The sequence below is a fragment of the Oncorhynchus mykiss genome, chromosome 11, assembly GCF_057628025.1.
Source record: "Oncorhynchus mykiss isolate SJ-2025 chromosome 11, ASM5762802v1, whole genome shotgun sequence".
Lineage (NCBI taxonomy): Eukaryota > Metazoa > Chordata > Actinopteri > Salmoniformes > Salmonidae > Oncorhynchus > Oncorhynchus mykiss.
Genome location: NC_143032.1, coordinates 43,177,472 through 43,197,435, shown reverse-complemented (window position 1 = coordinate 43,197,435; position 19,964 = coordinate 43,177,472). Strand labels below are relative to the sequence as shown.

General features: G+C 42.1%; 1 protein-coding gene across 11 annotated transcripts in view; it reads left to right on the top strand.

Moving 5' to 3' along the window:
* LOC110535022 (rhotekin) overlaps positions 1–19,964 on the top strand; it is a 126,301-nt gene that overhangs the window by 65,402 nt on the left and 40,935 nt on the right. For 3 of the 11 annotated variants that reach the window (XR_016484489.1, XM_036935482.2, XM_090190174.1), the window contains exon 1: positions 3,295–4,004. The exons of the other annotated variants lie outside the window; for them this stretch is intronic. Coding sequence is in view for 2 of the 3 variants with exons in the window: in XM_036935482.2 (XP_036791377.2) it covers positions 3,972–4,004 (33 nt within the window). In the remaining variant the exon portion in view is untranslated. Of the gene's footprint in view, positions 1–3,294; positions 4,005–19,964 lie in introns of those variants that run through there. 11 annotated transcript variants of the gene reach the window in all.

Below are 19,964 nucleotides of genomic sequence, written 5' to 3'. Positions count from 1 at the left end.
TCGAGCAAGAAAATTATATGTACACTACAGTTGAGGAACAATGGGAAAGTAATTCTGCTTTGAAAATGTATTAACTTGTAGCCTCAATTTTGAGAAAATGGCCCTTGTTTTGGTACACCTACTGGAGAGCTCTTTGTCTACACCCATTCAGCATCGTTCACACCCTCTTAAACTTTAGCCCCGCCCATCTCTTTAAGGATTCACATGTGAGGCTGTGTACTAAAAAAACTAAGATTACGACTTAAGGCTGGTTTAAGTTCGTAAATTGAGTGCTTCGCACACTGGACGCTCTTGCCAAAATGTAGGGTTGATCTGAGCGTTCTGACCTAACAGCTTGGGTGCTTGACTACTGCTGTTTGGCTGACGTTGGCTAGCTTGCTATCTACTTCCAGACACAAATGAGAGAACAGCTCACTCTGACCATTTTACTCACCCTAGCAGAGCTGGTTAGGCTGTTTTCATGTTATCCAGAACGTTGGTGACGTCAACTGTGCTGCTGGCAACAATTCAATTATGCTTTTTTTTCTCCAAAGCTTACTGAGACCGGCCATATTCAATGGGTGTTGAGCTGGGTAAATGTATCAATTATTCTGCGCTCTGGCACACTAAGACGAGAGTGCTCTGAAATCTGAGTAGATAGCCAGAGTGATTTTACCAGCTACGTCTATCGACAGTTGTCGCAGTAACATCAGAAACATTCTATTGAAATGGTTACTTGCATAGTGGAGTTTTTTGTTTTGACATGTAGCTAGCTAGCTAAACCATAAACCCAACTCATAACGTTACTACCCTGCATGAATCTGCAGGTAGCTAACCAACCAGGTTCAATGTTAGAAATCCCATTAACAGTTAGCTAGCTATGTTCATATGAATGATTAGAATATTCCACCCTGAAACCATATGATTGCATGAAATTGATTAGAATCATGAGATTATTCTAATGTGTGGTTTTAGTCAGTAGAATTATATATCCGTGAGTGTAGTTTTTAGTCAGAGTTAGAGTATAACAATATCTGTATTATAGTATCTTAAAAACATAAGACTGTCTGAGCAAGATTCGGTGCCGACCTTGGCTGGGGGCCAGAGTACTTCCCAGGGTCTCCCTAACTTGAGGGAGGACAGGGAGTGCTTCTCACGGACTCCCCTAATCGGCTGGGTAGCAGGACAGTGTGTGCGTAGGATACCTAATGTTTTGTTTGTGTGTAAAGTATGTGCGTAAGAAGCCAGTATAAAATTAATGGTTTTGTACAACAGACCAGCACTCTCGTGAATAAACCTTATTGACTGTTTTAGCTGGGCCTCCGTCTGTTTCATTTCAATCAGTATCTTACAAATCCTGATTAGCAGACTGAGTAGTTTAATTGAATTGGTTTGTGAACATTGAGAACATAATTCTCGTAACACTAACATTAGGCTATAACTAGCAATGCAAATGGCCTTGAGATACGAATAATATTACAACACAGTAACGTTAACTAGCTAGCTAACATTACACTTTTACTGCAAATGAAAATGACTTACTGGAATGGTTGCCCTTAGTTTGAAAATCTATCCGAAGACGGATTTATTTATACAACAGACTTTAACTCCCTCCGCGTATTTGCAATCAAACACCAGAATTTTCTCCTTCCCCTTAGCTGTCATACTCTGCCTCCACCGGGCATTCCACTGATGTCAAAACTCGGTCCTCCAGAAAATGGAGAGCATTATCAACACTTTTGCAGTTCTTTGTGATATCTTTTTTTTATGTACTGGGCAGCTCATCTTATAGACAGAAGCGTGCTACATGGCAGACCAATCCGAACTCCTCTCTCGGCATGTCCAGCCCATCCATTATTTCAGCCAATCATGGCTAGCAAGGAAGGTTCCTGCCTTTTCCCTTGGCTAAACCAACTAGGCTCGTAATTTAACAATTGTTTTCATATTAACAGATGGCATACAAGTTTTAAGGCACATGAAAGTTCACATGTTGCAGAAGGCATTTATGTCAAACACATTTTGATAAAAATACATGTTTACGATCAAATGCCTCCCCTGTGAAGTAGTAATGCGCGACATACACCTAGTTTCCTGAAACAAGTCAGAGGCTTTTAGATGATTGACATTAAAGCTGCAATATGTAACTTTAGGCAAACCTGATCAAATTCACATAGAAATGGAGTTATACCTGTCCGTCTCATTCAAGGCAAGTCTAAGAAGCAGTAGACATGTTTTACGTGTGCTATTTCTATGCTTCAAACACCAGATTCAAACAGCTGAAAATACAATATGTTTGGTTATTGACAATATATTTCACAGCGGTTTAGTTGGTACAAGCATTCTCTACACTATGCGTTGCTTGTTTTGTCACATAAATTAAAATTAGGGGAACTATTAGAATTCTAGCAAACAGGAAATGGCTGAGCGATTTCTGCATATTGCACCTTTTTTTTTTAAAGGTTTAAAAATGTCATATTTGTTCTAAAAAATAAAGAAATTATATAATTGTTTGATAACTTTAAGGTTTTAAATTGTATCATACTCATCCGTTTTATCTTTTCTGGTGAAGACATGGATTTCCTATGGTGGGTTATGCAAAATGTGTCAACTTTGAGCACTTTTTATCTTCTTGTTGGCATTCAGGTCCAGAAAGTCAGTGTCTGACCAATTCTTCCATGGGTAAACATGTATTGAAAGTTTTGTTTAAATCAAAAGGGATGCTGTCAAAAAGTGATTGAATTCAAATGGATTTGCTCTAAACGTATGTCAGAGCATGCAGTCGCTGTATTTGAAGCTTGTTTGTTCTCACATTTAATTATGTAGTGCTCATCCGTTTACTCTGTTCTCATTTCCAGCAGGCTGCAAAACGCGTCCATCCCATCACCAGCCACCGCGCGATGTGCATCAGCGCACACCAACTTCCCAGTGCACCCACAGGGCCATGCAATTTAGCAAAGACCAGGGAATTCAGGCGGATGTTTTATTTCTAGAGTAGGGTTGGTTTAAATATAGTTATTTGTTTGAAATGTCAAACAACTATTTAGATGTTTTTATTTGCATATTTCGCACTGTATTGAGGTGAAATGTTGTCACAGTGCCTGATTTTAAATACGGATTTTTGATTTGGATATATTCTAGTAAGTGTCATATTTTCCAAACATAACCTACAACAGGTTGATCATTTTTAGACACATTCCAGGCAATGACGGGTCCAGAAACTCACACAACTGCCACACCAAGTCTCCAAATCGCAAACAGGTAATGGAATCTCGAAATGTATTTGATTGAGCGATAGAAATTTTGGCGAGAGATTTCAGGGATTTACGGTACTGTGGTGGCAGTAGTTTAGCTGTGGACTAATGCGCCGTAAGAAAACAATGCAAGCCTACCTTTTTAACACATATACGATTTGAGTTATTTGGTATTGCTCGGGAAGTGACTGTTTCATGTGTCACTATTTCGAAAACTGCACATGCAGTCTCTTATTTAGGATGTCATTTTCCATAGGTGGACGGATATAGGCACAGTCAGCAACGGATTTGACACACACGCTTACCTTATTTTCAAACCTTGCCCACGCTCCAGCCTTCTTTGCCGGTGTGCGCACACAGCACACCCGCCTCCTCAGCCGCCTCTCCGGTTAGTCCTCCCGGCAGTCAGTCTTAACTCGTCCGGTGCTGAAGAGCGAGTCGGAGGGGCTTCGGATGACAGCGCCGAGATGAGGTCGGGCAGATGACCGCCACATTCTCCGCTGGTCCTGCGCAAGCCAGGGGTATCCGTTTTTTGGGAACGGACGACAATAATACAAAAACAGGTTGTAGCATAGGCTACTACAGTCCCCCCCCCCCCCCCCCAAAAAAAACGATTGATTTATTATTTCCTGAGGAATCAGAGTTCTGGGTGTGCGAGCTGTTTGGGACGTTGCTTGTAACCTGGTATTGCATAAGTGTGTTGCTTGTTTGGATATTAGGAGTCTTCGTCTTTGAACTACCATGGCCAGCGTGAATAACTCAAAGAATCTGCGGGTAAGTGTAGTGGCTTTATGTTAACCTAAGTAGTTAGGCAACATAATAACCATATATGGTTATAATTTCATAGGTGTTTCTAAGGGAAATGTTGCAATGCTTTGATTTAGAATAATTGACAGAGGCTACACCATTGTCTGTCCTTCTGCCATAAAATCAATGACAACAGTCCGTCATTACATAAATACAAGTGGCAAGTACAATTGTTGTAGCTCATTGTACAGCAGTGAAAGCCCATTAAGTATTTTTATGGAGAAACCCCATTGCGACTAGAACGTGCGTCTCTCATAAGGCATGGAGACGCATTCAGAACATGCACCACCATGCCCCATTGGCGATTGTTCTTGTAGGTGACATTAATAGCAGAGTAGATCATTTTCTATGAATGATATATACACACACAGAGTGTCTGGCTGTGGCATAGCTCTCATGTGGTTGGGTCACAGGGTACATGGGTTGTAATTGGGATACTCTGATGTTCAGTGGGACATTGTGTGACATTCTTTCAAGTGGAACAATGCAGCTACTATGCTTTTTTTTTTTTTTTTACTACATTTGTCATCAATGCATTTCCGGACTGTGGAGAGCTTCTCTAGATGCCTTGAGCTTCCGTCAAAGGCTTGTAGCTGTGGCAGAATCTCTCACTATTTCTCATTGACCACACTGATAAAGGACATGGTCATCTGTATTTTGGACCTGTCTAGTCATATCTCAATGTTAACTTGTGGTGTTCGATGATCTGCTAGGTTGTCTGGGCTCCAGGCACATGCCAGCATCACTGGAGAGCTACAGCAGCATACAACTGTCTAGGGTTGCTGAAACACATCTGATGCCTGATTAGCCAAATACCCTATTACAGATCATTTTGGGATTGCACCTTTTCCTCAATGACAGACTCCTTCCTGCAGTGTGTGTGTGTGACATAAGCACATTTCTTTGTGTACGCTTGCATGTGTGTGCGTGCGACCATACTTGTGTGTGTGTGTGTCCGGGATGTCTTGTACTTTCAATATGGAAAGGTCACTTGTGTTCTGATACACAGAGACTGCGACAGCGAGTCTGCTTTTTTCATCTTGTCATTCTAGAAATCTCTCTACATCTCCATTTCCTGTTCTTGAGAGAGGGAGGTGATCATCTCTCACAGAAAATAGCACTGTTCCCTGAGATGCATCCCTGACTCCCATGGCACATCTTCCTTAGGGCGGAAAGCACTATCTTGTAGAAGTGGACAATCATTCTGGTTGTTTTTTCCTGGGCTGCAGAGTGCCATACAGGCAGTGTGATGGATGTGTGAGAACCTGCAGGGGGATAGATTGATGTGTATATAGATAATGACTCCATCAGCCAGTGGTATACTGTAGACAGACGGGTAATGCAGTGTTGGCATGCATCTCTGCTAGCAGACATGAGTTGTGTTACACAGATCTGTGTCTGTTTTGAAAACTGCTTTCCTTTCTCCTGCCATTAGATTGTATGTGTGTTAATGAAGTTACTCCTGTTTTACTGTTGTTTTTGAGTAGTGGTGAGAACATGCGCGCACACACACACACACTCTGGTGTAGACTGAATTAGGTCAGCACACACACGAACATCATACCAAAGTCGTCATTGGTGTCCATGACCCAGCAAGCACACTGGGTCTATTAAGGTTCAGAGATATGATAGGAATCTGGAGAGGTTTAATAGTGCACGCCTTCAGCACTATGTCTCCCTGATATTAAAAGCCTGGCCACACTGAATCAATACTAATATTATCACAGGCTGTTCTTTACATACACACACACACACACACACACACACACACACACACACACACACACACACAGCACTGACCATACATATATGCTCATACACTTTAAGAGGGAGATACACTTTTACAGAGTACATAGGAGGTATTCAAGTTCGAGAGTGGGGCTGTGTGTGTGTGTGTGTGTGTGTGTGTGTGCGCGCACATCAGTGATTCTGAAGGAGAGAGACCCAGAGGGACCCTCCAAGCCAGCCTCGCCGCCTGCTCCAATGCGGAGAATGTGAATCAGCCATGGCCACACACATTCTGTTAGGCATCCGAGCCAGCGGTCATCTACTGTTACAACAGGCGGCAGTAGGACATTACCTAATTTTTGCCTGCATAGGCCTTTTATACCTCCAGTGCGCATGTCGGTCACAAGTGGTTTTAGTGGTTTGCAGATGTGGGTGGGCATCTATTTTAATAAGTCCATTGAGAATATACACCATCAAAAATAAATCCATTACTAATTAGTTTATGCAGGTCATGAGAAACATAAGACTAATAAAATGTATTTTCAAATAAATAGACTAGCATATTTTGAGTTTAATTAGGCCTATGTTACTGGTCTGCACCATCCAAATTAAATCAATAATTTATTTTGTTCATTAAACAGACGACACACCTACCTGATCAGTCAACACACAGCCTATATTTTATAGTAAAAATATAACAGAATATAACAGAATAAAATACAAATAAATATATATACAGTACCCGTCAAAGTTTGGACACACCTACTCATTTAAGGGTTTTTCTTTACTTTTACTATTTTCTATATAGAAGAACAATAGTGAAGACATCAACTATGAAATAACACATATGGAATCATGTAGTAACCAAAAACGTGTCAGTCTTGAAGGAGTTCCCACATATGCTGAGCACTTGTTGGCTGCTTTTCCTTCATTCTGCGGTCCAACTCATCCCAAACCATCTCAATTGAGTTTAGGTTGGGTTATTGTGGAGGCCAGGTCATCTGATGCAGCACTCCATCAATTGTCTTCTTGGTCAAATAGCCCTTATACAGCCTGGCGGTGTGTTGGGTCATTGTCCTCTTGAAAACAAATGATAGACCCACTTAGCACAAACCAGATGGGATGGCGTTTCGCTGCAGAATGCTGTGGTAGTCATGCTGGTTAAGTGTGCCTTGAATTCTAAATAAATCGCTGACAGTGTCACCAGCAAAGCACTCCGCACCATCACACCTCCTTTTCCATGCTTCACTGTGGGAAAAACACATGCGGAGATCATCAGTTCACCTACTCTGCATCATTCTAACACTGTGGTTAGAACCAAAAATCTCCAATTTGGACTAAAGGACAGATTTCAACTGGTCTAATGTCTATTGCTCGTGTTTCTAGGCCCAATCAAGTCTCTTCGTCTTATTGGTGTCGTTTAGTAGTGGTTTCTTTGCAGCAATTTGATCATGAAGGCCTGATTCATGCAGTCTCCTCTGAACAGTTGATGTTGAGATGTCTGTTACTTTAATTTTGTGAAGCATTTATTTGGGCTGCAATTTCTGAGGCTGGTAACTCTGCAGCACAGGTAACTCTGGGTCTTCCTTTCCTGTGGCGGTCCTCATGAGAGCCAGTTTCATCATAGCGCTTGATGGTTTTTGCAACTGCACTTGAAGAAACTTCATGTCTTAAAGTAATGAAGGACTGTCGTGTCTCTTTGCTTATTTGAGCTGTGCTTACCATAATATGGACTTGTTCTTTTACCAAATAGGGCTATCTTCTGTATACCACCCCTACCTTGTCACAACACAACTGATTGGCTCAAACGCATTAAGGAGGAAAGAAATTCCACAAATTAACTTAACAAGGCACACCTGTTAATTGAAATGCATTCTAGGTGACTACCTCATGAAGTTGGTTGAGAGAATGCAAAGAGTGTGCAAAGCTGTCGTCAAGGCAAAGGTGGCTACTTTGAACAATCTCAAATATATTTTGATTTGTTTAACACTTTTTTTGTTGGTTACTACATGATTTGATATGTGTTATTTCATAGTTTTGATGTCTTCACTATTATTCTACAATGTAGAAAATAGGAAACATAAAAGAAAAACCCTTGAATGAGTAGCTATGTCCAAACATGACTGCTACTGTACAATGGATTTATTGTGATGGTGTATTACATTAATTTATTTGATTTTAAATTTAGATGTTCGAACGGCATACATCAGCAGCTTGTATGCGGTTTGTATGCATTGAGACCTAGAGATGCTAAATGTGTTTGTTAATTAACTGTAGATTACCATGAGACCGGCAGTCTTTTGCATGACAATAACCGGCTGAGAAAATGTCATGACCACCACAGCCCTAGGCAGAAATTATTACTAGGACATTTGGCAACAATAAAAGTTTTGACTTTGATACCAGCAATACCTTTTAGATATAAAGGTGTGAAAAAGTTGAATGTATGGTTAAAGTTGGTGGAAAAGGGGTTAAGACAGACTCACATGACCCATTTTATTTTCTCTCTCTCTATCTTCACATACACACATACGTAAACAGAGACGCAGACACTGACAGACCGACAGACGGAATACAAATGTGTTTGTATGCATGCCTTCAAGTTTGCATATGTATTTTCTGCAAGGGTGTGAGAGATGAGTAGGAAAAAGAGGACAAAAGAGGAGACTGATTGGTTTGCAAGTGCAGACACACACACACACACACACGCAAGTGCAGACGCACACACACACACTTAAGAGTGTGGGCCATTAGTAACTAGAGAGGTTCCTGAGTGCTCTGAAGTGGCACGGAGTAATAGAGACTTGGAGCTCATTTTGCAACTATATACTTTGGCAATATTTGACCTAAAACACTTGTCACGCCTGACCTTAGTTATCTCTGTTTTCTTTCTTATTTTGGTTAGGTCAAGGTGTGACTAGGGTGGGTATGTTAGTTTAGTCTTGTCTAGGGTTTTTTGTATATCTAAGGGTTTTGTAAGTCTAGGATATGTATGTCTATGGTGGCCTGAATTGGTTCCCAATCAGAGGCAGCTGTTTATCGTTGTCTCTGATTGGGGACCATATTTAGGTAGCCATTTCCATAGGGTATTTGTGGGTTCTTATTCTATGTTTAGTTGCCTGTCTGCACTACTCATATTTGCTTCATGGTTCGTTTTGTTAGTTTGTTCAGTGTTCTTTCTTTATTAAAGAAGTATGTACGCTTACCACGCTGCGCCTTGGTCTCCTCCTTACAACGACCGTGACAACACTGATGTGAATGTTGACCTTTTATTAGTGATGGATACAGTTATATATATATATATCTTACATGTTTTCTTTTTTTGTTACTGGAAGTAGTGTTAACTAGCGCTAGTCTGCTGTACATGCCCCAACACTCGGGTATTTTTCATCCTAGTGTTTGTTCTGCATCTTCTTTTTAAAGGTGTGCTATGCAGAAATCACTCAGCCATTTACTGGTTGCTTAAATGCTAATAGTTTGCCAAGTTTGTGACATAACAATCAAGTATAATGTAGAGAATCATTGTACCATGAAATATTTTCCCGTAACAACCAAAAAATGTGTATTTTCAGCTGTTTTGATGCTGGTGTAAAACATTTTTTAAAAAGAAAGTAAAAGACGCAAAAACGAAACTTAAGAACGGAAAGCATAGAAATAGTGCACATAGAACTAATAAGAAGTTTTGAGATTATGCTGCGGGACTTAAGAGGTAATTTGTGGTTTAGTACGGTACCCTGTGTCACTGCTTCCTTGCTTCAGACCACCGTAAGTGGGAGTTAGAGCACTGATTTATGCTTTTGGGTCCCAAGGCGGAGAGCCATATAGATTGCAAAATAGTTGTGAAGAGATTTTCGATGGCTCGTGGTCTATGTATTGACAGGCAATTTTTCGTTCCTCCTGAATAATAGTGTAAGAATTGCTATTCCTCTGTCCTGCATGCACACCCCCAAAAAAACACTTATTGTTTTGTTTCTACTTGATCAGAACAAGCTATAACTGGACTGTAGCATATTACTTACTAAAACTGTTGGTACACTGAGGTTTTTATTCTAAGAGAAACTAAAATGACTGGGACCTGGATGCCATGTACAGTATTACAGTCTCTAAAAGGAAAAATATTACCACCGTTTTCCGTGCATGTCACTTTCCTTTCATAATGCATCCTTACTCACAAAGCTATTATTATAATTTTTTAGATATTCTCACAGTGCACATCTGTAAATCCCAAACTCTAAAAGTAATTGGAAAGGTAGATGCTGTGTTTTTTATTTACAGTACTAATGGACAGCTGGAGGCATTTTGAAAACAGGTTTTCAAACACTTGATTTTCACAAGAGTACTGTAGCAGGTGTAGCCAATCATGCAAACAATGTTTCCTATTAGCAGGATAATAGACTCGTCATAGCCTGTAGGTGTGAAAATCCCCCAGTTTGCAATGTATTCGATGCTTAAGTACTCAAGTGTTAGTGCCTTACAAAAGTATTCATCCTCCTTGGTGTTTTTTCCTATTTTGTTGCATTTCAACCTGCAATTTAAATGGATTTTTATTTGGATTTCATGTAATGGACACACAATAGTCCAAAATGGTGAAGGGAAAAAATAGGTCAGATGAGACTAAAATTGAGCTTTTTGGCCATCAAGGAAAATGCTATGTCTGGTGCAAACCCAACACCTCTCATCACCCTGAGAACACCCTATCCCCGCAGTGAAGCATGGTGGTGGCAGCATCATGCTGTAGGGATGTCTTTCATCGGCAGGGACTGGGAAACTGGTCAGAATTGAAGGAATGATGGATGGCGCTAAATACAGGGAAATTCTTGGGGGAAACCCGTTTCAGTCTTCCAGAGATTTGAGTCTGGGACGGAGGTTCACCTTCCAGCAGGACAATGCCCCTCAGCATACTTCTAAAGCAACACTCGAGTGGTTTAACGGGAAACATTTAAATGTCTTTGAATGGCCTAGTCAAAGCCCAGACCTCGGTCCAATTGAAAATCTGTGGTATGACTAAAATACTGCTGTACACCAGTGGAACCCATCCAACTTGAAGGAGCTGGAGCAGTTTTGCATTGAAGAATGGGCAAAAATCCCAGTGGCTAGATGTGCCAAGCTTATAGAGACACCCCAAGATACTGGCAGCTGTAATTGCTGCAAAAAGATCGCTCTACAAAGTATTGACTTGAGGGGGGGGGGGGTGAATAGTTATGCACGTTCCAAGTTTTCCGTTTTTTTTGTTGTCTAGACCACCTTTACTTCACACACCCAGATGCGTACAAAGCTCTCCCTCTCCCTCCATTAGGCAAATCTGACCATAAAAATGAAAGCAGGAAGCACCAGTGACTCTGTCAATAAAACTGATGAAGCAGATGCTAAGCTATAGGACTGTTTTGGTAGCACAGACTGGAATATGTTCCGGGATTCTTCCTATGGCATTGGAGTACACCACATCAGTGCATCAATGACGTCGTCCACACAGACCGTACGTACATACCCCAACCAGAATCCATGGATTACAGGCAACATCCACATTGAGCTAAAGTCTGAAGCTGCCACTTTCAAGAAGCAGGACTCTAACCGGGAAGCTTATAAGAAATCCCGCTTTGCCCTCCGATGAACCATCAAACAGGCAAAGTATCAATACAGGACTTAGATCGAATCATATTACACGGGCTCCGATGCTCGTGGGATGTGACGGGGCTTGCAAACCATTAGACTACAAAGGGAAGCACAGCCGAGAGCTGCCCAGTGACTTGAGCCTACCAGACGAGCTAAACTACTTCTAAGCTCGCTTCGAGGCAAAGAACACTGAGACATGCATGAGAGCACCAACTGTTCCGGACAACTGTGTGATCACGCTTTCTGCAGCCGATGTGAGTAAGACCTTTAAACAGGTCAACATTCACAAGGCCAGACCAATTACCAGGACGTGTACTGCGAGCATGCGCTGACCAACTGGCAAGTGTCTTCACTGACCTTTTCAACCTCTCCCTGTACGAGTTTGTAATACCAACATGTTTTAAGCAGACCACCATAGTCCCTGTGCCCAAGAACACTGTGGTAACCTAACTAAATGACTACCGACCCATAGCACTCACGTCTGTGGCCATTAATTGCTTTGAAAGGCTAGTCATGGCTCACATCAACACCATTATCCCAGAAACCCAGTTTGCATACTGCCCTAACAGATCCACAGATGATGCAATCTCTCTTTCACTCCACACTGCCCTTTCCCACCTGGACAAAAGGAACACCTACAGTGGGGAGAACAAGTATTTGATACACTGCCGATTTTGCAGGTTTTCCTACATACAAAGCATGTAGAGGTCTGTCATTTTTATCATAGGTACACTTCAACTGTGAGACAGAGTCTAAAAAAAAAATCCAGAAAATCACGTATGATTTTTAAGTAATTCATTTCCATCTTATTGCATGACATGATTATTTGATACATCAGAAAAGCAGAACTTAATATTTGGTACAGAAACCTTTTATTTGTAATTACAGAGATCATACTTTTCCTGTAGTTCTTGACCAGGTTTGCACACACTGCAGCAGGGATTTTGGCCCACTCCTCCATACAGACCTTCTCTAGATCCTTCAGTTTTCGGGGCTGTCGCTGGGCAATACAGACTTTCAGCTCCCTCCAAAGATTTTCTATTGGGTTCAGGTCTGGAGACTGGCTAGGCCACTCCAGGACCTTGAGATGCTTCTTACGGAGCCACTCCTTAGTTGCCCTGGCTGTATGTTTCGGGTCGTTGTCATGCTGGAAGACCCAGCCACGACCCATCTTCAATGCTCTTACTGAGGGAAGGAGGTTGTTGGCCCCATCCACCCTCCCCTCAATACGGTGCAGTCGTCTGGTCCCCTTTGCAGAAAAGCATCCCCAAAGAATGATGTTTCTACCTCCATGCTTCACGTTTGGGATGGTGTTCTTGGGGTTGTACTCATCCTTCTTCCTCCAAACACGGCGAGTGGAGTTTAGACCAAAAAGCTATATTTTTGTCTCATCAGGCCACATGACCTTCTCCCATTCCTCCTCTGGATCCATATGGTCATTGGCTATCTTCAGATGGGCCTGGACATGCGCTGGCTTGAGCAGGGGGACCTTGCGTGCGCTGCAGGATTTTAATCCATGACGGCGTAGTGTTACTAATGGTTTTCTTTGAGACTGTGGTCCCAGCTCTCTTCAGGTCATTGACCAGGTCCTGCCGTGTTGTTCTGGGCTGATCCCTCACCTTCCTCATGATCATTGATGCCCCACGAGGTGAGATCTTGCATGGAGCCCCAGACTGAGGGTGTTTGCCCATCCCAGCCTTGTGCAGGTCTACAATTTTATCCCTGATGTCCTTACACAGTTCTCTGGTCTTGGCCATTGTGGAGAGGTTGGAGTCTGTTTGAGTGTGTGGACAGGTGTCTTTTATACAGGTAACGAGTTCTGGGTAGGCCGTCATTGTAAATAAGAATTTGTTCTTAACTGACTTGCCTAGTTAAATGAAAAATATATTTAAATGCTGTAGTCTTCAAATCTGGTGGATAAGTTGTCCATTAGCTGTTTGATAAAATCTTCTATCACCTCTGTGCCGATGCAGCGGCCTGGTCCCTCTGCCTGTCGTTTATTCAGTGTGCTGAAGTCTTCCCGATGACAAGTCCACAACTGTTTCCCTCTTCCTTGTAACTGCAGATTTAACCCGTTTAAGTTACAGAATATGTCCGCAAAACAAGCTGTGTGTGCAGCTTATTAACGATTCAATGTTTCTGCGTCGGGCCTCTATATGGGGCGGGAAGGCCACTGAATGTTCTGTGCTTAGATTCATAATTAGTCTGAGATTTGAATTCTTTGCCAACATCTACATTTTCATTGCAAATAAGACACTGGCTTGGCATTGGGAAAAGATGGAGAGATGAACGCATACCTCTCTGTACATTCTTCTCTGAAACTTCGATTTTCATTATCCACTTTCCTATCTTTATACTTTTTAAGAGCTACATTTTATCTTGCTATCAAGCAAATTGTTCTGAAAAAAAAGCAGTGTAGCTTACAGTAGGCCTGTTTTTCCCCATCAATCAACGCACAGAGAATTGGACAAAAATAATCATAGATTAGAGACATAGTGATTTTATGAGCGTAATCAGATCAAAATGATCTGATTGTCACTGAATTTATTATGTACTAATATGTGTTAAACATGTTTAAATTTGTAGTGTAGGCAAATTTAATTGCACTAATATTGTATACTTATGATGTTCTGGCCCGCTGTCATCCAGTTGTTTATAATAGGATTTGAAGCAATACCCTACCAGGGTGCGGTCAACTATTTCAGCACCGTTTCGCGCTGCTCTGAGACGAGCATGGCAACTGGTTTTGGTAAATCAATGAGATTTTATTTTCACTGAATCTCCATTTGGGTATTGGTTAGCCGACAATTAGGTGTGGAAACACAAACATCATATTTTTTACTAACGGTTTTGTTTTTCATTTTACTTGAAATGGAAACATCGTAGTATTAATCAAATTAATTAAGCTAAATTTAAAATCAATCCCATATACTATGTTCTTACAAAAAAAAGGTTTTAAATTCTCTAGTATAGCCAAAGTTACAAAAAGTAAAATGCTTCTCAAAGATCCCCTCTGGTGGTCAAACTTGCATTAACTAGCATTAATGGCAACAATGGCTGACAATTAAATAAAGTGCCATATAATTCTGCGGCAGCCCGCAAGTTGTGCTGCAGTATGACGCAAATTTTACAGGAAGAACTACTGTATCTATAACATTTCTTTGCGAAATTAGTTGGGTCGCCCGGAAAGTTGTTTTCAGCGCTTTTATTTCCCTGGGTGATCAAAATACATTTTCTGGTGCTCACACGTGTCTCTCTACAGCAGTGAGCAATATGTTTGGAACATTAAATTGCATTAAAATCGCAGTAAGTATTGTGACGTCCCTGGCAAAGAAAGAAGAATGGAGAGATGAAGAGGGTGCAGTGATGGTAAAGATGATGGCAGAGGAGATGAAGAGATGTACAAGACTGTGCTGAACTATTGTCCTAGATGTCAAATCTACTCTGGACTTCAGTAAGGATACTCTCTCCCTCTATTTTTCATTCTCTCCATCAGCACCCCTCCCATGCCTCTTCCATACCGTTAGTCTTTGAGTTTTTTTACCCAGCAGGCTGAGGGTGTGACTGACGAGTGATGCTGTAAAATCAGAGGTAGAGCTCTGGGCTCACTGGTCCTGCTGCTGCTGGCTCATAGATATGATGATGAACCCTAACCCTAAGGGCCAGTTAGGCCGGCTCATCTGATTAGACCTGATTTCCTCATCCAGATTCCAACGCAGAGAAAAGTGTTGTTCAAGAGGTTACAAAGACCTGTCTTAACAGTTGCTCTCTTTTCTCCCACCTGCCGTTAGCTTCCAGGAAAGTCCAGCTAATCAGCTAACGAGCCAGCGCTCTGAACATGTGTAGTAGTCAAATCAAATAACATTATATTTGTCACATGCACCGAATACAACAGATGTAGACTTCACCGTGAAATGCTTACTTACGAGCCCTTTCCCAACTATGCAAAGTTAAAGTATGAGAATTTGCAAATAAAAATAGAAAATAGTAACACAATAGATAACAATAACAAGGCTATATACAAGGAGTACCGCTACCGAGTCAATGTGCAGGGGTACGAGGTAGTTGAGGTAATATGTATATGTAGGTAGGGGTAAAAGTGGCTAGGCAATCAGGATAGATAATAAACACAGTAACAGCAGCATACACTACATGACCAAAAGTATTGTCTAACATCTCATTCCAAAATTATGGACATTAATATGGAGTTGGTCCCCCCCTTTGCTGCCATAACAGCTTCCACTCTTCTGGGAAGGCTTTCCACTAGATGTTGGGACATTGCTGCTGTGACTTGCTTCCACAAACTTCTTTCGGATCAGTGGGACGCTAGCATCCAGTGAAATTGCAGAGCGCCAAATTCAAAGTAATTTACTATAAATATTTAACTTTCATAAAATCACAAGTGCAATACATCAAAATAAAGCTTATCTTGTTGTTAATCCAGCCGCCATGTCAGATTTCAAAAATACTTTACGGCAAAAGCATACCATGCGATTATCTGAGGACAGCGCTCAGCACACAAAACATTACAAACAGTAACCAGCCAAGTAAAGGAGTAACAAAAGTCAGAAATGGCGATTTTAAAATGAATCACTTATCTTTTGATCTTCATATGGTTGCACTCACAAGACTCCCAGTTACCCAATAAATGTTTGTTTTGTTCGATAATGTCCCTCTTTATATCCAAAAACCTCCATTTCGTTAGCGTGTTTTGTTCAGTAATCCACTGTCTCAAACAACATCAGCTGAAATTGCAGAGCGTGGAACTCAACAAAACAAAATACATTTTCATAATAAACATACATAAAAGATACAAGTGTTATACATCAGCTTAAAGATAAACTTCCTAATAATCCAACCGCTGTGTCAGATTTCAAAAAGGCTTTACAGCGAAAGCAAACCATGCGATTATCTGAGAACAGCACCCAGCAGACATCATTACAAGCAGTAACCAGCCAAATAGGAGTAACAAAAGTCAGAAATAGTGATAAAATGTATCACTTACCTTTGATCTTCATATGGTTGCACTCCCAAGACTCCATGTTACACAATATATGTTTGTTTTGTTTGATAAAGCCCCTCTTTATATCCAAAAACCTCCATTTTGTTGGTGTGCTTTGTTCAGTAATCCATTGGAACAAAGCGCGGTCACAGCAGGCAGACGAAAAATCAAAGAAGTACCATAAAGGTTTGTAGAAACATGTCAAAAAATGTTTTTAATCAATCCTCAGGTTGTTTTTGTCATAAATAATCAATCATATTTCAACCAGACAATAGCTTCGTCAATAGAAAAGGAAAAACAAGAATGGCGCGCTCCCGGTCACATGCAGGACTCATGTCTGGAAATTTCCACTGTCCTCTCATTGAAAGTGGTGTTTCTCCCTCATTTTTCAGAGTAAAAGCCTGAAACAATGCCTAAAGACTGGCCACACGTAGTGGAAGCCATAGGGATCCAGAACTGGGTCATAAGTCTTTGTATATTGGATAGACTTTCAATGGAAAAACAGCCATTTCAAAATAATAGCATTTCCTGGATGGATTTTCCTCAGGTTTTCACCTGCCACATCAGTTCTGTTATACTCAGACATTATTTTAACAGTTTTGGAAACTTTAGAGTGTTTTGTAGCCAAATCTATCAATTATATGCATATCCTAGTTTCTGGGCCGGAGTAGCAGGCAGTTTACTTTGGACATGCTTTTCATCCAATATTCCGAATGCTGCCCCCTATCCCCAAAACAGATTTTAAGCCACGAGTATTAAGGTCAGGCACTCGCAGTTGGGGTTCCAATTCATCCCGAAGGTGTTCGATGGGGTTGCGGTCAGGGCTCTGTGCAGGCCAATCAAGTTCTTCCACACCACACATCTCAACAAACCATTTCTGTATGGACTTCTCTTTGTACACGGGGGCATTGTCATGCTGAAACAGGATAGAGCCTTTCGCATCTAGAATGTAATTTCCCTTCACTGGAACTAAGGGGCCTAGCTCGAACCATGAAAAGTGGCCCCATTATTCCTCCTCCACCAAACTTTATATTTGGCACTATGCATTCGGGTAGGTAGCGTTGTCCTGGGATCTGCCAAACCCATATTTGTCCGTCGGAATCATCACTCCAGAGAACACGTTTCCACTGCTCCAGAGTCCAATTGCGGTGAGCTTTACACCACACCAGCTGACGCTTGGGATTGTCCATGGTGATCTTAGGCTTGTGTGCGGTTGCTTGGCCATGGAAACCCATTTCATGAAGCTCCAGATGAATAGTTTTTGTGCTGAAGTTGCTTCCAGAGTCAGTTTGTAACTCAGTACTGAGGACCACTGATTTCTACGCTCTATGCACTTCAGCGTTCGGCGGTCCCATTCTGTGAGCTTGTGTGGCCTACCAGTTTGCGTCTAAGCCGCTGTTGTTCCTCGACGTTTCCACTTCACAATAACAGCACTTACAGTTGACCAGAGCAGCTCTAGCAGGGCAGAAATTTTACAAACTGACTGGTTGGAAAGTTGGCTGGTCTTCAGTAAGGGCCATTCTACTGCCAATGTTTGTTTATGTAGATTGTGTGTGTGTGTTGGAGTGTAAGTATGTGTGGGTAGAGTCCAGTGAGTGTGCATTATCAGCGCAAGAGTTGGTGCAAAAAAGGGTAAATGCAAATAGTCCAGGTAGAGGGCCTCCCGAATGTTGCAGCGGTCTAAGGCACTGCATGAGGCATTACTACAGACCCGGGTTCAATCTCAGGCTGTGTTACAGCCGGCTGTGACTGGGAGACCCATGAGGCAGCACACAATTGGCCAAACGACGTCCAGGTTAGGGGATGGTTTTGGGATTTCATTTTCCCATTGCACTCTAGTGACTCCTTGTAGCGGGCTGGCCGCCTGCAGCTGCCTTCGGCCACCTGCCAGCTGACATCGGCCGCCTGCCAGCTGACTTTGGGCGCCAGCGTTGCAGCGATGGGACAGGACTGTAACTACAAATTGGGGAGAAAAAGGGGTAAAAAGTACAACAGGAAATTGAAGCTTTCGACCCCCTCCACTACAGCCCTGTGGATGGGAGTGTGCTCGTCCCTCCGTTTCCTGTAGTCCACGACCAGCTCCTTTGTCTTGCTGATGTTGAGGGAGAGGTTGTCGACCTGGAACCACACTGTCAGATCACTGACCACATCCCTATAAGCTGTCTCATCGCCGTCGGTGATCAGCCCAGACAGCCGATGTGTCATCAGAAAACGTAATGATTGTGTTGGAGTTTGTGTGTGTGTGTGGACAGGGATTACAGAAAGAGACTGAGCACACACCCCTAAAGGAGCCCCTGTGTTGAGGTTCAGCGTTCAGATTAGTTGTTGCCTATCCTCACCACCTGGGGGGCGGCCCATAAGTCCAGGATCCAGTTGGAGAGGGAGATGTTCTGTCCCAAGGTCCCGAGCTTTGTCATGAGCTTGGAGGGCACAATGGTGTTGAACGCTGAGCTGCAGTCAATAAACAGCATTGTCACATAGGTGTTCCTCTTATCCAGGTGGGAGAGGGCAGTGTGGAGTGCATTAGAGAGAGCATCATCTGTGGATCGAGGGTCGAGGGTGTCTAGGATGATGGTATTGATATGCGCAATGACCAGCATTTCAAAGCATTTCATGGCTACATATGTGAGTGCTACGGGGAAATAGTCATTTAGACAGGTAACCTTGGCGATCTTGCGCACAGGGGCTATGATGGTCTGCTATGCAGGTATTACAGACTGGGTCAGGGAAAGGTTGACAATGTCAGTGAAGAATATTGTGTATTTCTCAGTACATATGTGGCAATTATTTATTTCAGGAGCAAAACTAGTACTCTATGTGCTCTAGGTCATTGGACACCATTAGATATGCACCTGTCGGTTATTCTTGTAAGTGTTATGGCCAACTATGGTTACACCTCCTGGGTCTTTTCCAGAACAGGGGTTCCCCTTTCAGTGGAGTCAGCAGGATGTCATGTATTGGTTAATCCTGTAGAGTGCCACAGTCTGTTGCTATGGTCTTACATGCATGAAACTATTTCTGTGACTCTACAGGTTGCATGACCTATTATCAAGACAATATGATAACGGTGGCTAAATGCCAGAGGTGATGAGCCATTAAGAGGAGTTACTATGAGTAAGACGTAAGGAGGGCAAATGTATAGGAAGTCTGTGCCAAGACTGGAAGGCAGTTGTATTCACGATTCAGCTCGGCTTTTATTGTGAAGTAATAAAAAGTCTATTTGAAATCACATGTTCCGGTATTTGTGAAATATGATTGACCAAATATTTCCACGATAAGAACTGGTCAGTGCATGCTCTGAGTACACGTGCTGGTAATTTTGTCTGGCCCCGTGGCCTTGTGAATGTTGACCTGTTTAAAGGCATTTCTCACATCGGCTATGGAGAACGAGATCCCACAGTTGTCCAGAACCGATGGTGCTCTCGTGCTTGGTTTAGTGTTGCTTGCATCGAAGCAAGCATAGAAGGTATTTAGTTAGTCTGGTAGGCTCACGTCACTTGTCAGCTCGCGGCTGGGTTTCCTTTTGTAATCTGTGATAGTTTGCAAACCCTGCCACATCCGACGAGTGTCAGAGCCGTCGTAAT